Here is a 15,696-nt window from a genome sequence, read left to right on the forward strand (position 1 = left end):
GGGGTTGAGGAGTGAGGAAAATGTGGAAAAAACACTTTCCTTGGGTCAGAGGCAGAGGATTGAATTTTGGAATGGTAGGAAAAAGCTTTAGCAGCTGATGCAGTGTAGTTGAGGAGGAGAGAGAGATAAGGTTGTAGGTCATCAGGGAAGCCTCTCAGCTGCCCGGAGCCCTATTCTACAAGCTTGCAGGGATTCAGACAGCCAAGGAGCATGTGGAGAGGATCATGCTGGCCTTGAAGTCAGTGGACAGAGAGAGTCGAAGGATGAGGGAAGTCCGCAAGGGAGTGGATGAGGCTGCATCAGTGGATAGAAGGGAGAAGAATTCAACAGAGGGAAGGGAGGATAAGACAGGAAGAGAGACCAGTGAGGGAGAGGGTACACAGGTTGTGACGAGAGGATACAGTGTGGGTAGAGTCTGACTGGGAGGGGGAGGATTTGAGGGGATGGGAGAAGGATACAAAATGATGCTCAGAAACTGAAAGAGGGGTAACAGTAAAGTTGGAAGTATGGGAGGAGCTGGTGAAGACAAGGTCAAGCTGATTGCCCACCTTATGAGTCGGAGGAGAGTGGGAAAGGGAAAGGTCGAAGGAGGAGAGAAGGTCAAGTACTCAAGACGAGTAAAGCTTCTCTGACTGGATGTTGAAGTCACCCAGTAGTGAAAGCGGTGTGCCGTCCTCAGGGAAGAAGTGAAGTTTGACAGGGGAGGTGACAGAAACAGCATGGAATTCGAAGGAGGATATGGACAGGGGAAGGACATTGTGTGACCACAGGAGTCCTGTTCCTCTCCCTCGACCAGAGAGTCTAGGGGAATAAGAAAAGGAGTAGGCATCAGAGAGGGCTGCCGGAGTAGCTGTGTTTTCCGGTGTAATCTATGTCTCTGTGAGAGCAAGGAAGTGGAGGGACATGAAGCAGGCGTAAGCTGAGATAGCCTCTGCTTTCCGGACCGCTGACTGGCAGTTCCAAAGTCCTCCCACGACAGTGAGGTCATGGTCAGTTGAGCATGGTGGGTAGATTAGATTAGAAGGGTTGTGATGGGAGGTGTAGCGTCTGTGTCCTCCTGAGGGATGAAATAACAGGAATGGGGAGAAAGCACATTGTGATATTTGCGGGTATAGAGATAGAGGGTTTATGGGCAATACAAGATGTAGGTCGCGCTCAATACACACAGAGTAGTCAAAAAAAATAAACTAATAGAAAAAATCCTTAGTAGTTTGGCCTTCCTGTCAGGCCTTCCTCAATGGACTCCATAGATTCCTTCGTCTTCATGCCAGGACGCTGTCACAGAGGCTGTCGCTCTATGACCGTCACAATAGAAATGCAGATTCTGTTATTGCTGATGACTAGCAGGGTAGCAGCCCCTCCCACCTAACGATCAGTTAACAACCAGACAGGTTTCACCACACAATCCCAAATGTATTAGTCCTGGTCCAAGGTGAGAAGGGGTTAAAATACCTTGCAGGATAGTGTCAGGCCCTCCCACTGGAGATTGACAGCAATTGACAGCAACTGGCTTCAAACAGATGGGTTTTAATAGAAACTAGGTCCCAGAGCTTAAGGCAGAATAGCCACAGCAAAATACACAAGCTACCAACAGCACACTGACTTTAAACAAGATTAAACTAATTTACTTAGACTGGAGAACAGGCTTCACCACTCAATCCCAAATATATTAATTATTATTAACACATTTGGGAATAATTTGTGAGTGAAGTCTGTTTTGTAGCATCATTTAATAGCCTACCGAAACTTGGCCTGTATCAATACGGAAACCAGAGTGTAACCTAGGTTTATATCCAGTCACATTTGCAACCAAATCATTTCCTCTACAAATATTTTGTCTTAGCCTATTGGTGAAATTTGTGTTTGAAGTAAAGGCATCTTATATCAATAGAGTTAGTACGATAGTAGCCTAATGGCGCCCAAATATTTTTTTTTCACATCAAGAGAAAAGCCCTCCTTGTGCGCAACAGAGACACACCATTGTAATAGTAAAATGCTTATGAATAAATGCTTCATTCACAGGCTTCTCCATCACTCTCCTTTTATAGAGGGGCGCTACATCAATCGTGGGGCACAACATGTTTACTGTACACTTGTTCATTTCTGCTATTGCTGTGGGCATGTGAACTTCAGTTTCATACAAATGGTGTAAGCAGAACATTTTTAAATACTAATTTCTTACTTATGTACCATGACCATATTGTTAAATAAACTTTAAATCCAAAGAGTAGTTGGTGAGTATTGTTTGTCTTAGTATGTGCCTGCATCTGTGTTTCTCAGAAAGAATGAAAGGATATGAGAATACTATACTTATTTTACTTCACTGATCCCCAACAGGGAAATTGAGTTGACTGAAAACACAATATAGACACACAGGCATCTTCAAAGTTATAATATCTATGAAAATCATTTTGAAGTTGTATTCTTTTTGTTTTAACACTGGCAAGGTTCTTAATATGCTATTCATTTTGTAGTAGTACTGTGGCAGTGGTATTGCTCTCCCTTCTGCAGTCAGTGGGAAGTCTGCACCCTCTGCTGGTGGGTCCTCTTCCTGAATCCTCAGCAGGAAACCCAAGAGAAGGCAGAGGAGATGTGCTCACGGAGGGTTTTCTTAGGCTTCTCCCTAGTGCTGCTGGCATTTACAGACTCAGCGCCTGTGAAGATTACAAAGATCAATAACGTATAATAAAACGTGTTGTAAAATAAATTATACATTTTCATTACATTTTAGAATTGATGTTCTCCATGTTTGATGTAAAGAAGAGTCTGAATAATTAAACAAGAGAATTATTCCCTTTACCTTGTTTTTCTTCTTTCCTTTGTTTGATATATTCTGTCCTTCTTTCACAGCCTATTTCTCCAGTTTCTTCTTGGTTTGAGAATCAAAGCAGAGAGAGATGGTTGAGGCTGTACACCATAATCAAACACTGCCACTGTGAAGCCAAAGGAAATTATCCACATTATGTGGACAGTACATTTCCTATTCTATTCCTGTATTCTATTCTGAACAGCCCTATTAAATTAATTACTTCCTGATTCCTAGCTGTCGCCTTACGTGTGAGGAGGTTCTGTGATGATTCCAGTTGGCCTCCGGTGACTTGCCTGTTCCCTGGCTACCAGAGCTCCCTCTGAGCATTCCCAGGTGTTCAGCCTCCAGGCTGGGGGTGATACCCAAGCCTGTGCTCTTCAGAGAGTCTCTGAAGGTGGACCTGGAGAGGGATGGCTCCTTGGTGCAGTCCATAGACTCAGTATCAGATCCTTTGGGAGTGTCTGGCTGACATCGGAGGACCGTGAGCACCTGCTGGCCTTATTCAAGCCGAGCCAGAGCAGAGTTAGCGTCGACTAGCCTTTACCCAACCACTCATCAGCTCTCACATCACAGGTCTGGATGGCTGAACTCACCCTGGCCTTCACCAAGACAGCGTTGTTTTTAGCCTCAGGCATATCCATGCCATCCGTACTGGCCAGGAGTGTATCAGTGTCAGTGGCAGTGTTGTCACTCCCCATAGAGATTAATGTTTGTGACCGCTTCTCAGGCTTATGGGTCTAAAATAGCTGACCGTAGCGCAGCCCCCAGTGTGGTCAGAGATGACCATGGCAATGGTTTCAGCCATGCACATAATGCCACATTACCACTGTAACGAGCAGCCCGCAGCTGGGCCCGGTTTGCCTCTGAATGCAGAAGGGACAGTTTATCAGAGGCAGGCTCCACAATGACTGCCACTACAGCACTGTTCCTGAACCCGACTGCTCCCCTGCTCTCCGGACTCTACCCTTATCCTAGCCTCGGCATTCAGCATGTAGCCAATCTCACTGAAGAGATCCATCCTAAGCTGGAGGGGGTCATTGAGCCTCACCACTGAGGTGGACTAGTGGACCCCCAGACGGCCAGTGACACCCAGGATTATGTCCCTCAGGGTCTCAGAGTTCATCACTGTGGCCCTGGGGTCGTATTGGATATCCTTCTTGATCAGGATCCCACCGGGCAAGGTGAGAGGGCACCTTCTCCAGGAGGTCCTGTCTAGCCTCAGAGCTATGGTCACTGTCGTCGTCATAAACATCAGTTGCTTTGTGTGTGGGGGTGGTCCGAGAGGCTGCATCATAGCCTTCAGTACCATCATCCTCTTCACCATCTTCGTCATCATTGACAACTGCAACAGATGCAGCAGTAGTCACCAGGTATCCTCCTGCCTAGGACCTTCTACCTCAGGTCCCGTATCGTCGCCCATGGTCTTCTCTTCATCTAGGCAGGGTTTGAGCTCCAGGGTCTTGGTAGGCACTGCCCACGCTGCCTGGGCTGAGGACACTACTGAAGATGAGGAGCAGCCCTGCATGGTCACTGGCTCCACATCACTAGTGACCTTTGACTAGCCCAATAATCCAGTCACTTTGAATGACATTACATTGTAATTATATTGTAATTGCATTTTAATGTTTTTTAAGGATTAGGGACTGTTACTTGTTTAAGTTATGAATAACATAACCTTATACCATGCAATTACCTAATTAATACTGTATAACTTTTTTACTATTACTTGAGCCATTTTTATCTTTAATTGTATTTATCCTTTATTTATTCAGCGGAGTCCCTTTGAGACAAGGTCTCTTTTTAAGGGTGCCCTGATTACAAAATATATACACATCACTATTATTTTTTATCAATCTATATGTTCGACCTCACTAATTACTTTCCCATCCCATGACTAATGTGAGTCGTATACTATGTTGACTTTACCTATTGTAAGTCATGGAGCAGGACCTCTCTATCTGATGGGCAGTGCCAGGTGGAATATGGTGAGAAAAGAACTCTGTTGGAGTAGAGACCAGAGAGAATCACAGCACTCTGCAGGCCATTGTCTCTGCACTGATCGATTTGTCTCTCCTCATTGCAATGTGTTATTAATAAAGATGTTTGGCTTGACCACACTATCAACCCTGTGTGAAAACTGACGTTTATTCTTCAAAGAGGCCAATATCATTTATATACAGTGTAAACAGTAACAGACCTAAAATTGAACGCTGAGACACTCCCCTTGTGATCTCTAGAGATTGTGACTGAACATTGTTAGCAACTATACACAGAGTTCTATTTCTGACGTAGTTAAAGAACCACTGACAAGCATTCTGATAAAAAAAACAATTGAGGACAGTCTACTCACTAACAGTGAATGATCCACTGAATCAAAAGCTTTTTATAGATCAATAAACAGAGCAGCACAATGCTGCTTTTATCTAGGGCACAAACAATGTCATTTATTACAATGGATGTAGCTGAAATAGTACTGTGTCCTGCCCTAAAGCCTGATTGAAATGTGTTCAAGACACCATTCTGGGACAAGAATGAACAAAGCTGAGAGTTGACCAAATATTCTGATATTTTAGCTACACATCAAGGCTAGGAAATTGGACAATAAATATTTAGGTCGCTGCAGCCCCCACCCTTACAGTATGTAGTGGTAGTACATGGGCTGCTTTCCATATCTTGGGGATAGTCCCAGGGCTAAGTGAAACTTTAAAAGTACAGTGCCCTGTGTAAGTAATGAGAAGGTGAAGGACGTTTTCTTTTGTTGGCTCTACACTCCAGAAGGTTAGATTTTAAATCAACAATCAACAATTACTATGAGGTTAATGTAGAGATTGTCAGCTTTGTATTAGATGGCATTTGTGTACATATTGGTTTCACCATTCAGAAATTACAACACTTTGCATGCATAGTCCCTTTATTTTAGGGTACCCAAAACTAATGGGACAATAGTAACAACTGGAGGGCGGGATTTTCTTATCATCCAGTAGGCTTTAGTAATTTACCTGGCTAGGTGCGTCATGCATCGTCGTGAAATGATTATCCCGAGTTGGAACTAAATTTGGTCAAGCTTGCTTCAGGCCTACCCACAGCCCTTTTAGGATGTAATAGGTTTTCTGGTGTTCCCCTCAGAGAAGATGAAGGAGAGGAGTTGAAGACATGAAATAATTGTATAGTATTAGAATGCACCCAGGTTTGACTCTCGGTGTTCCAATCCAGGGATTTCCTACACACTGCACAGGGGGATTCTGCCCAGGGAACTATGTAGTGCACATAGTATATATATATTTATTTTGCCCTGCAGCATCATCAAACTGTGACACAAGTGACATGTATGTCAGTCTCCCACACAACAGAGACGTACACACAAGTTGTGTGTTGTAAATGTTACACATCTAGTGTACTTTACTGTCATGGGCCTGGCATTGGTCGTGGCACAGCTGGCATTCATGGTTGCTGACTGACCGCAAAGCGCTGACTGATCGTGTGCTTCTCTTTGGCTCATGCTTTCTTTTCCTGTTGTAGACTAAAGGGAAAACTGAGCAACTGTGGGTGGGTGGACAGACCAAAATGGCGACGAGGAAGTACGCATTTCGTTGGCGGATTAGCACATTGACCCCCTATTGTTGAAATGCATCGGGTGACGTCAGACTCGAATGGGTCCATTTATTCTTACAGTCTTTGCTGGAGTTTAAACATGGCTGAATACCCCGTACAGGGCCCTACGCTGGCATAAGGCGGCCCCATTGGAACAGTCCCCCCCCCTGACACATGACGGTGGTTGCGCGTAATGTTGCATAGCCCCATCCTGACTTCGTATTGATGCTGTCCGACTAGCCTGGCTAATCATGCAAGCTCGCTACTGAGGCTCAGTTTCTACATGGATTGAAGATGGCCCCCTTTCCCGATGAAGTGGATGTTTTTACTGGCCCACACTGGAGAATGAAACAGTTGGTGGGCCTGTACTGCGAAAAGGTGTGTATCCACAAACACTGATTTTAAAACAAGCATCCCCATGGTGCAAATTGACCGGCAAGCAGTTAGTACTAAGCGAGCTAGCTAGCTAGCTAGCTCAACTGCTATCCGGTCTGACTTGAGGCACGTCAGGAGAGAAATTTGTGTTGTTTTTTTGGCATAGTGTTTATGTGAGTGCTAGTTAGCTTGGCTACTAGGTAGTCAGATCATTTATTTTCCAAATATCGATAATGTTAGATAGCGAGCATCTAGACTCGAGTCAGATATATGCTATGGCATCTGGCTGTGTTGCCTGTTTTTAACGACGTTAGCTTGCCAGTAGTCAGGGTTGTTGTTATGCAACATGCTAATAGCTGCTTAGTTCTGTTAGTACATTAGTTATCAACAGTAGTCATTTTACAACAGTCATTTCTTTATTCACCGTTGGATTTTAAAATGTAATCAATGTTGTCTGACCACACGGCGCAAAACCAAACACTATGGTTGACACTTCATTCTAACGCTGTCATTTTCCAAGCGACAACCGTCAATAATATGTGTTCGGAATCTGAATTAGGATCATCAGAGCCTGCAAATTGGGATCGGCACACACAATGTTTGTCTGCCTGTCGATTGTCCTAATAATATCTATTTGGGACCTCTACCACACTGTCACAGAACATCTTACGGAAGGTTAGCTTGCTAGCTAGAGATGCTATGGGACCAACCTGTCACTTAAAGTCTTATTTACTTAACAACTCCTAAACCAGTGTTTCAGAGCTTTACATCGATTACAATAGCCATGCTTGTTTAGCCATATTTCTATCCATGCATGACCATCTCATTATTAGCCGATGGCATTTTGTTATCACATGAAATAGACATCAAGTTGTGTCGTAGAGCACATTCTTAGAACTGTTTGTTACTGTTCAAGTCACGCAGTTGAGAGCTACATGACATGGCTTATTTTTTCCTTATGCCACACAGCTATCCAAGACCAACTTCTCCAACAACAATGACTTCCGCTCATTTCTTCAGTCCCTGTGTGCCACCTTCAAGGAGTTCAAGATGCATGAACAGATTGAGAACGAGTACATCATCGGCCTGTTGCAGCAGCGCAGCCGCACTGTGTATAACGTCCACTCTGACAACAAGCTCTCAGAGATGCTGTCCCTCTTTGAGAAAGGCTTGCGGAGCGTTAAGGTGACTTGACTAGTATTTTAGTAGCATGATCATTAAAAAGCATGTCAATACTCACAGATCTTTTAGTCATTTGTTTTGGTAATATTTCACTTGACCCAAACAGGTTATTCTGTGTGTTTTGGTGTAAGGAGGTCAGAAGCACTAAATAGGACATCCTGTACTGTAGTTGTGTCATAGACAACAAGTAGGTTTTTGTTTGTGGACAAATAGAATTGTCTATTGTCTGTTGGACACTAGTACTTTTTGTGTCAGACAAACCATTAGGCCTATTGTTTTGGATAAGTAATGGCTGATTTGAGTTATATTTAATTAACTGAGGCAGAATGGTGCCCGTGACCTGCTTTGGCAAAGTTGAGTGTTATTGTTCTTTTAAGCCATGCACAAACCAAAAGTGGCCTGCCCTGAATGCCGCAATTGTGTCAATTCTAACATCCGTTCTGACTCACAATTTGCGAAAACACAAAGGAAAATTCCACCCTCTAGTAAAGAGACAATTGGGAAATACTTCACTTGATCTTCAAGCAGGAGGGCAAAATATGTTTATTTTCAGCTCAAGATAAACAATGCTTTGTTGAGATAATCGTTAGCTTAGTTCTATTCAAAGAGCTTTTGGTTTGGGCCAGGGATGCAGAATCCCTGATGAAGTGCAAAGGTAATTTTGTGTTTAGCTTCAAACATTTGTTCAATATGTTGTCATTCAAGGGAAAGTAGGCCTATTGGCTAAACAGTTTTACTAGTCTGTTGGGTCTAATGTGTTTGACACAATGTGCTGCAAGAACATGTTCTAATTATAATTGCATGGGGTCACACCCAGTGGTGCTGGGTGTTGTTGCAGAAGCTGTGGAGTGAAGGACTGTTGGTGATGGGCGTATGTGTTATATTGTGTGTTTTGTAGAGTGAATACGAGCAGCTGAACTATGCCCGCCAGCTCAAAGAGAGGCTGGAGGCCTTCACACAGGACTTCCTACCCCACATGAAGGAGGAGGAAGAGGTATGCACTCACAGTTCAGATATATATATATATATATATACACACACACACACACACACACACACATACAGTATGAGTCAAAAGTTTGGACACACCTTGCCAAGAGTGTGCAAAGCTGTCATCAAAGCAAAAGATGTCTACTTTGAAGGATCTAATATATAAAACATATTCTGGTTTGTTTAACACTTTTTTGTTGACTACATAATTCCATATGTGTTCCTTCATAGTTTTGATGTCTTATATATATATATATACATACATACATATATTTATACATACATACAGTACCAATCAAAAGTTTGGACACCTTCTCATTCAATGGTTTTTCTTTATTTTTTTTATTATTTTCTACATTGTAGATTCATATTGAAGACATCAAAACTATGAGGGAACATATGGAATTATGTAGTCAACAAAAAAGTGTTAAACAAACAAGAATATGTTTTATATTTTAGATTCTTCAAAGTAGACACCTTTTGCTTTGATGACAGCTTTGCACACTCTTGGCAAGGTGTGTCCAAACTTTTGACTGGTACTGTGTGTGTGTGTGTGTGTGTGTGTATATAGACATAATGTCAACTAAAATGATGGACTGCGTTACAGGTGTTTCAGCCAATGCTGATGCAATACTTCACCTACGAAGAGCTAAAAGACATCAAGAAACAGGTGATAGCACAGCACTGTAGCCAGCAGCAATGGGACTGTGCTGCTGAGGTGCTGAAGGGCCTGAGTCTGTGGAGCCAGGCAGAGGAGCTACACAAGGCCTTCAAATATGCTGACCATGAAAAGACAGATGACGGTGAGTCCAGCACCCCTAAATGACCTTCCCTGGATCGTACCTCTTTATATTCATCCTGGTGAGACTTGTTAGTCTCTTTCACTCTCTCTGGCACACACAGGCAGCGTCTTGTCCACACAAACACACTCCCAATTTACCACCACGATAACACAGTTCTGATGGAGGATGTAGGGAGCACGCCATGTTTGCCAAATGTCCCACACCAAAATGTTTCTCAAGAAGTGGGCTCGAACACGAAGCAGAAATATTTCTACAGACAGGTTAATCTCACTTCTGCCACAGTGAAACATTGCAGTCGTCAAACAATGGCTTCCAGGTGCCTTTTTGGCCTTGAGCAGTAGAGAAGTATGTTGTCTACTAACTTTCAGAAGCGTATCAGAGGGAACACTTGTGTGCTATTCTTTCTCAGAATTAGAGAAAGCACCTGGATCCACCCACATCTCTCAGCTCCCTCCAGAGGTTCTGCTGAGGCTGTTCCGTTACCTCGGACCGGAGGACCTGTGTCGCTCGGCCCAGGTGTGCTCAGCCTGGTCCGACCTGGCCAAGACCGGCTCTCTGTGGAGGCACCTCTACCCTGTACGCTGGGCCAGAGGTAAACAGCTGAGCTGGCTGCTCCCGCAGTCTTATCATGGTTCAATATTGACTTTTTTTTGGACACTTCTAGAATCGTTTCATAAGAAGTAACCTGCTGAGTACCAGTGTTTTGTGATAAAGGAGTTGTCTGTGCTTGTTTCTTAGGGGGTGACTACTGTGGTCCCCCAGGTGATCTCGACCAGGAGCCGGATGAGGCATGGGTGAAGAGTTTAAAGGATGAAGGCCTGGCCTATCAGGAATGGGATGAGGACGCAGATGTGGATGAGTCTGGTAAGCTCTCAGTCCCAGGTCTTGCAGTCCCGGGTCTTCCAGAAGTCTCTGTAATCCTCTCATGAGAACATCTGAAGGATTGATCTAAGGACAAGGCTTAGATCAAAAAGAGGGGGGGGGGGTCCAATGTATATCTCCCTGTATTGGACTACAGTATCTATATCTGTCTGTAAGACTGTTCTCTGCTCTGTTTAGACGAGTCTTATGAAGACTCCCTGGCCATAAGCGCTGCTCAAAGGGAGAAGAAGCTACTGAACGGAATGATCCAGAACCTTCTGCCAGCTGTGGGTTCTTTCGTCAGGTCCATCGTTCTGGCCTACAGCTCCACGGTCTCCAGTAAGATGGTGAGGACCAGGAACCTTTGCACACAAGCTCTCCTCGTGCTGTAGAAACCTACCTGGTTGTAAAACTACTGTATGATGTTTCCACTTCAAGACCTTTGCTGAAAACCACTGGTTTTCATAAAGGACAGTTTGCATATGTTTCAGACAGGGTTGGCTCTGTATTGCAGTGATGGATGATTGGATGACGTGTGTCTGGCTCTCTGCTTTCACAGGTGCGTCAGATTCTCAGTCTCTGTCCGAATCTCACTCACCTGGACCTCACCCAGACTGACGTCACAGACTCCGCCTTTGACAGGTATCTCATCTATCTCGCCTTTCCCCCTCTGTAAAATCCCATTGGTTCAGAGTCATTCAATGTTTAAGTGAAACACCAGCCATCAATTTCATATATGAGGTACTGTGATAGACACATTGCCAGACCACTGGTATATTATTCTGGTATATGAATTATTAAAGTTGTTTTTTTACATAAATTTGTGCTTTTCTACTTCTTCTACTGTCTCTCAGTTGGTCATCTTTGGGGGCGTGTCTCTCTCTGGAGCACCTGGACCTATCAGGCTGTGAGAAGATCACTGACCACACCCTCAAGAAGCTGTCTTTAGGCCTCGGGGACCTGGCACCTCCTACATGCTCGGAGAAACGTGCCCATCAGCCACCCAAGCTTCTGAGAAGTCCTGCTTCTCCAATCAGCCTGCTGGCAGAGAGGAGCCTCCGTCCAATGGGACGGGGGCGGCAGGCGCTGATCTTCAAGCAGAGGGCGGGGTGGCGGGGGCGGGGGCGGGACGCCGTCTGCAGCCCCACCCGTGTGTGGGTCCTGGACCCCGCGGAGCTGGCCGACATTGAGGACGCGGCAGAGTGGAGCCGGCGTGGGGGTGTGTCTCTCACCGAGGGGAGGGGCTTCGTGGAGACGCAGCCCGGGGTGGGGTCATGCTGCTGCAGGAGGAGTAGGAGGCGGGGCCTCAGGACTGGCTTTAGTGCCTCCTACTGGCAGCAGCAGTACACAGCGAGCTGCGGCCACTCTACCTGCTGCTCCGGTGAGACGGCCCTGGTGACTTTCGGCGGGCCGCAGTGTGAGTCTAACACCACCTGGGGCAGTGCAGAGCTACGGACTAAATGCTCTTCTGAGGGCCAGCAGTGCTTGAAAAACCGGATTGAACAAGCAGAGGCCAAGCGCTCACTGAGGTTTCTCAGTCTCTCCGGATGCTACCTGGTCACGGACCTGGGCTTGAGGTAAAAACGCCCTGGCTGCTCCTCTTCTGATAACCTGAATATGCATGGATCTTTCATGTTTCAAGCTGTGTATGTATTTGAAGTGATTGAACGCGATAATTTGTATAATTTCTGCCTATAGTTCTGAAATTAGCGCTCATGAGGAAAAATGGGGTGTCTGTCTGTCTGTGTGTGTGCGGGAATTACTGAGCCCAAGCCACTGGTGTGTGAGCCAAGCGAGAAACTTATAGTGAAAGTAAAAACAGTTGCCGACAGCTTCATAGTGTTGGTTTTGATAAACAGCTTCATAGTGTTGGTTCTGATGAACAGGGATTCCGTGGCTGAATGAGGTAAGACAGTGATCCAGTTCCTAGATTCTATTTGTACAAGCTAAATATTGACCATCCCAGTCCAAAACATGAGGTACACACAGGTTTATGTGTTTTTTTCTTCTATAGACATTGTGGGTGTGGTGTGTGTTTGTGGGTGTGGTGTCTATGTGTGTGTGTATGTCTGTGTTCAATACTCTTAAGTGTGTGTGTTTGTGTGTGTTTCAGGGTGTTGTCCCAGCGTGGAGGACTTCCTCTCCTGGAGCATCTGAACCTGTCTGGCTGCCTCCTCATCACTGAGGTTGGCCTGCAGGAGCTGGTGTCTGCCTGCCCTGCCCTCAATGACGAACACTTCTACTACTGTGACAACATCAACGGTAACACACACACACACACACACACACACACACACACACACACACACGAGTTCAATGTTATTCACCTACTTGAATGTGCTTTTGATAAAGCATTATGTAACATACTGTATTTACATGGATGGAGTTACATGTTGTTGGATTTCGTCTTCTCCTCATGGATCCTCATAGATATGAGGGCCAAGCCTAATGAATGCTAGATAAACATGTCAGTGGAACTTGTGTAAAGTCGTGTGATGACAGACGTACCTAACCTTGCCTGTGCAGCACGTTTTCCAGTGTAAATGCCTTATGTAGCACCACTGCTGATCATGTGAGGTGGAAGGTAAGTGGGCATTAAAGCCACAATCCATCATTCGTGAAGCTGTTTTTGGACAAATAAATGTATCGTGTTTATCAGCATTTATTCTTGAAGACTACCTGTATTAAGCTGATGAGGCTCGTGGGTGTATCGTCATTACTGTTTACAAACTACAGGAACGTCAAGAAAAATTGCATCGCTTCAAAATATGTCGATGTCACACATCAACAATGGTTGCTGTGTGTAAACCTACCTGTTTTCCTTTCCTGGTACCTTGTCCTCGCCCTCCCTCAGACTTTTGCTAGGGAGGTCGAGGAAAGGAGACAAGGAAATGAAGGATTCTAGACAATCCGGATGCAGCCTTTGCTACCAGAGTTCTGTCCATGAATTTGAGAGTGGTAACATTTCTCCAACCCCTTATCCCACAGCTTTATGTGGCAGGGGCTGATGTTTTGTTGTTTTTCGAATGAAGGATTGTGGCTTTCAGGTAGAGTCAGAGAAACACAGTGTGTTTGCTGTTAACAACGTCATACTAAACTCTATTGCAAAAAAACCAAACTAAAACAGTTGTATTGTGTTCACATTTCTGAAGCTCTTAAGAGTAGAGTTGGCCTACTTGGCAATAGCTACATACATCTAGGTGAATATATTGAGGGCATACTCACAGAACAACATTTATTCTGATCTCTCTGCCATGTACAGTAATCTCTCTAGCCTTTGTACAATAAGTAGCCTATGAGTGAGTGCCTAGCTTGTCTGACAACGCCCTCTCTCTGCAGGTCCCCATGCTGACACGGCCAGTGGCTGCCAGAACCTGCAGTGTGGCTTCAGGGCTTGCTGCCGCTCTGGAGAGTGATCTAGCCCTAGCTCCAACCCCCCCTTTCCCTTTCCCCTCCCATCATGGTTCCTCATTTGCACTTTAATCTGGGAATACCTTTCGCTGTACTTTGTGTCACTCAAAAATAGTTTCTAGATGAAACTGTAAAACAAAAAAAAACATAAAAAAGGTTGAGTCATTCCCATCTTGTATTTCTAAGAAAATTATATATACATGGATGTTGGATGAAGTATCTGCAAATGTTAATTCTGGTTATTTTTGGGGATTTTGACGAGGCTTTTGTTTGACATTTTGGTTTGAGTTTTAATAAGAAAGCAAAGTCATACATGAGCACCAAGTACTTGTGGTTTTCTGTAGTGAATATTATGATCATGCTTCACACAAGTGGACACCAAGTGTTCTATAGTCTAACTGGGTCCACCTACTCTGCTCCTACCTGCATGCTTTAGTTCACTTGCAATTAACATCCCTGGGTTCATTCTAGAAGTAACAAACTGATCACTCACCTTTGTGGTAAGGTTCAGGGGTATGGATATCCTGTCACATGATGAATCACACACAAGTTTGTCATCAATGTAAAAAGAGAAGAATATGGAAAATATTGGCTGATGTACTATATTTAGGTGGTGATTCACATGGTGGAAGATGCACATTCCCATTAGATTGATCTTGAAGGGCTGGATGCAGATTAAGGCTAATCCTGGACTAGATTAGTATTAGTTTTTAATAGAACATGCATTTTTGTCTGAAGATGCATTTTAGTCTAGGATTAGGTTTAATCTGTGTCAGGGAAAACAGCTGTGAGTCTACTATAGGGATGTATTGTCAATGACGGTTAAGAGTCTGGGTACTGCACAGTGACCAAGGCACTGCCAGAGATGACCCAGACTTCTGTTCTGGCTACCCCTGTGGTCTGATCACTGTTATACCCTCGTTTCACTATGAATCTGAACCGAGCCAAGCCGTACTGAGCTGGCCTGGTTACACATCCTTCATAGTTGCTGAAACAGCATTGTAAGGACGATGTGAAAGGAAAATATTCCGAGCCAGCACAGTATGGTTTGTGTCTGTAGTGTGTAAAAGCCCTTTAGGTTTGACTCGCACTCACCTTTGTGGTCCTGAGCGGAGCAGACCTTTCAGGTGTAAGGTGGTATCTGAGGCTGCAGGAATTTAGTCTTATCCATATCTATAACTTAAACCTCTTATATCATGCATAACGTTCTTAACTTAATCTTTCTCCTTTTGGGTAGATCCGATAATACTTAATGGAGTGTTTTTCCCTTCATCACTGCCCTTCACCGAATCAAGGGGACGGGCACTGAAATCAATTCCGTGTGATCTCCCAGGGGACAGGGTTCATTTGCAAAGTGGTTTTAGAGATACTAGAAGTAAGATAACGACCAAATAAAGCGGATTTGGAGAAGTGCCACCTAGTCTGAACCCCACCGTCACCACTGGTTATTATACATAGCACACCAATATTCATGAGACGTTATTTGCTTGTTCAAACTTTCTGCATGAGAAGTTCCATTGCTTATGTGAAATTCAGTCGCAGAACAATAAAAGTATCTTGGGGTTTAAGTTTGGAGTTGCTGTTTGTCTTTATTGATCTTTTACATTTTGTGTAATTGCTTAGTGGAGCGTTTGTGTATGTGAAATGTGTGTGTATCCTCTTGATAAGGCTGAC

At 44.4% G+C, this 15,696-nt stretch overlaps 1 protein-coding gene across 1 annotated transcript; it reads left to right on the top strand.

Annotated features, from left to right (window-relative positions):
- Positions 1-6,521: 6,521 nt before the first annotated feature.
- Positions 6,522-15,579, top strand: fbxl5 (F-box and leucine-rich repeat protein 5). Its single transcript, XM_083672477.1, has 11 exons — positions 6,522-6,778; positions 7,745-7,960; positions 8,856-8,951; positions 9,555-9,750; positions 10,160-10,342; positions 10,489-10,614; positions 10,810-10,958; positions 11,171-11,253; positions 11,466-12,188; positions 12,725-12,873; positions 13,951-15,579. The coding sequence occupies exons 1-11, from the start codon at positions 6,695-6,697 to the stop codon at positions 14,025-14,027; spliced, it is 2,082 nt and encodes a 693-aa protein (XP_083528603.1). The 5' UTR covers positions 6,522-6,694; the 3' UTR covers positions 14,028-15,579.
- Positions 15,580-15,696: the final 117 nt, after the last annotated feature.

This window comes from Argentina silus (assembly GCF_951799395.1).
Source record: "Argentina silus genome assembly, chromosome: 6".
Classification (NCBI taxonomy): domain Eukaryota; kingdom Metazoa; phylum Chordata; class Actinopteri; order Argentiniformes; family Argentinidae; genus Argentina; species Argentina silus.

What these genes read in the sequence shown, in the direction of transcription:
- fbxl5 (XM_083672477.1), top strand. Translation starts at nt 6,695, where the DNA reads ATGGCCCCCTTTCCCGATGAAGTGGATGTTTTTACTGGCCCACACTGG. An exon ending in CGCAGATGTGGATGAGTCTG is followed by an intron (nt 10,615 to 10,809) that starts GTAAGCTCTCAG and finishes TGCTCTGTTTAG; the next exon opens with ACGAGTCTTATGAAGACTCC. An exon ending in ACAGACTCCGCCTTTGACAG is followed by an intron (nt 11,254 to 11,465) that starts GTATCTCATCTA and finishes ACTGTCTCTCAG; the next exon opens with TTGGTCATCTTTGGGGGCGT.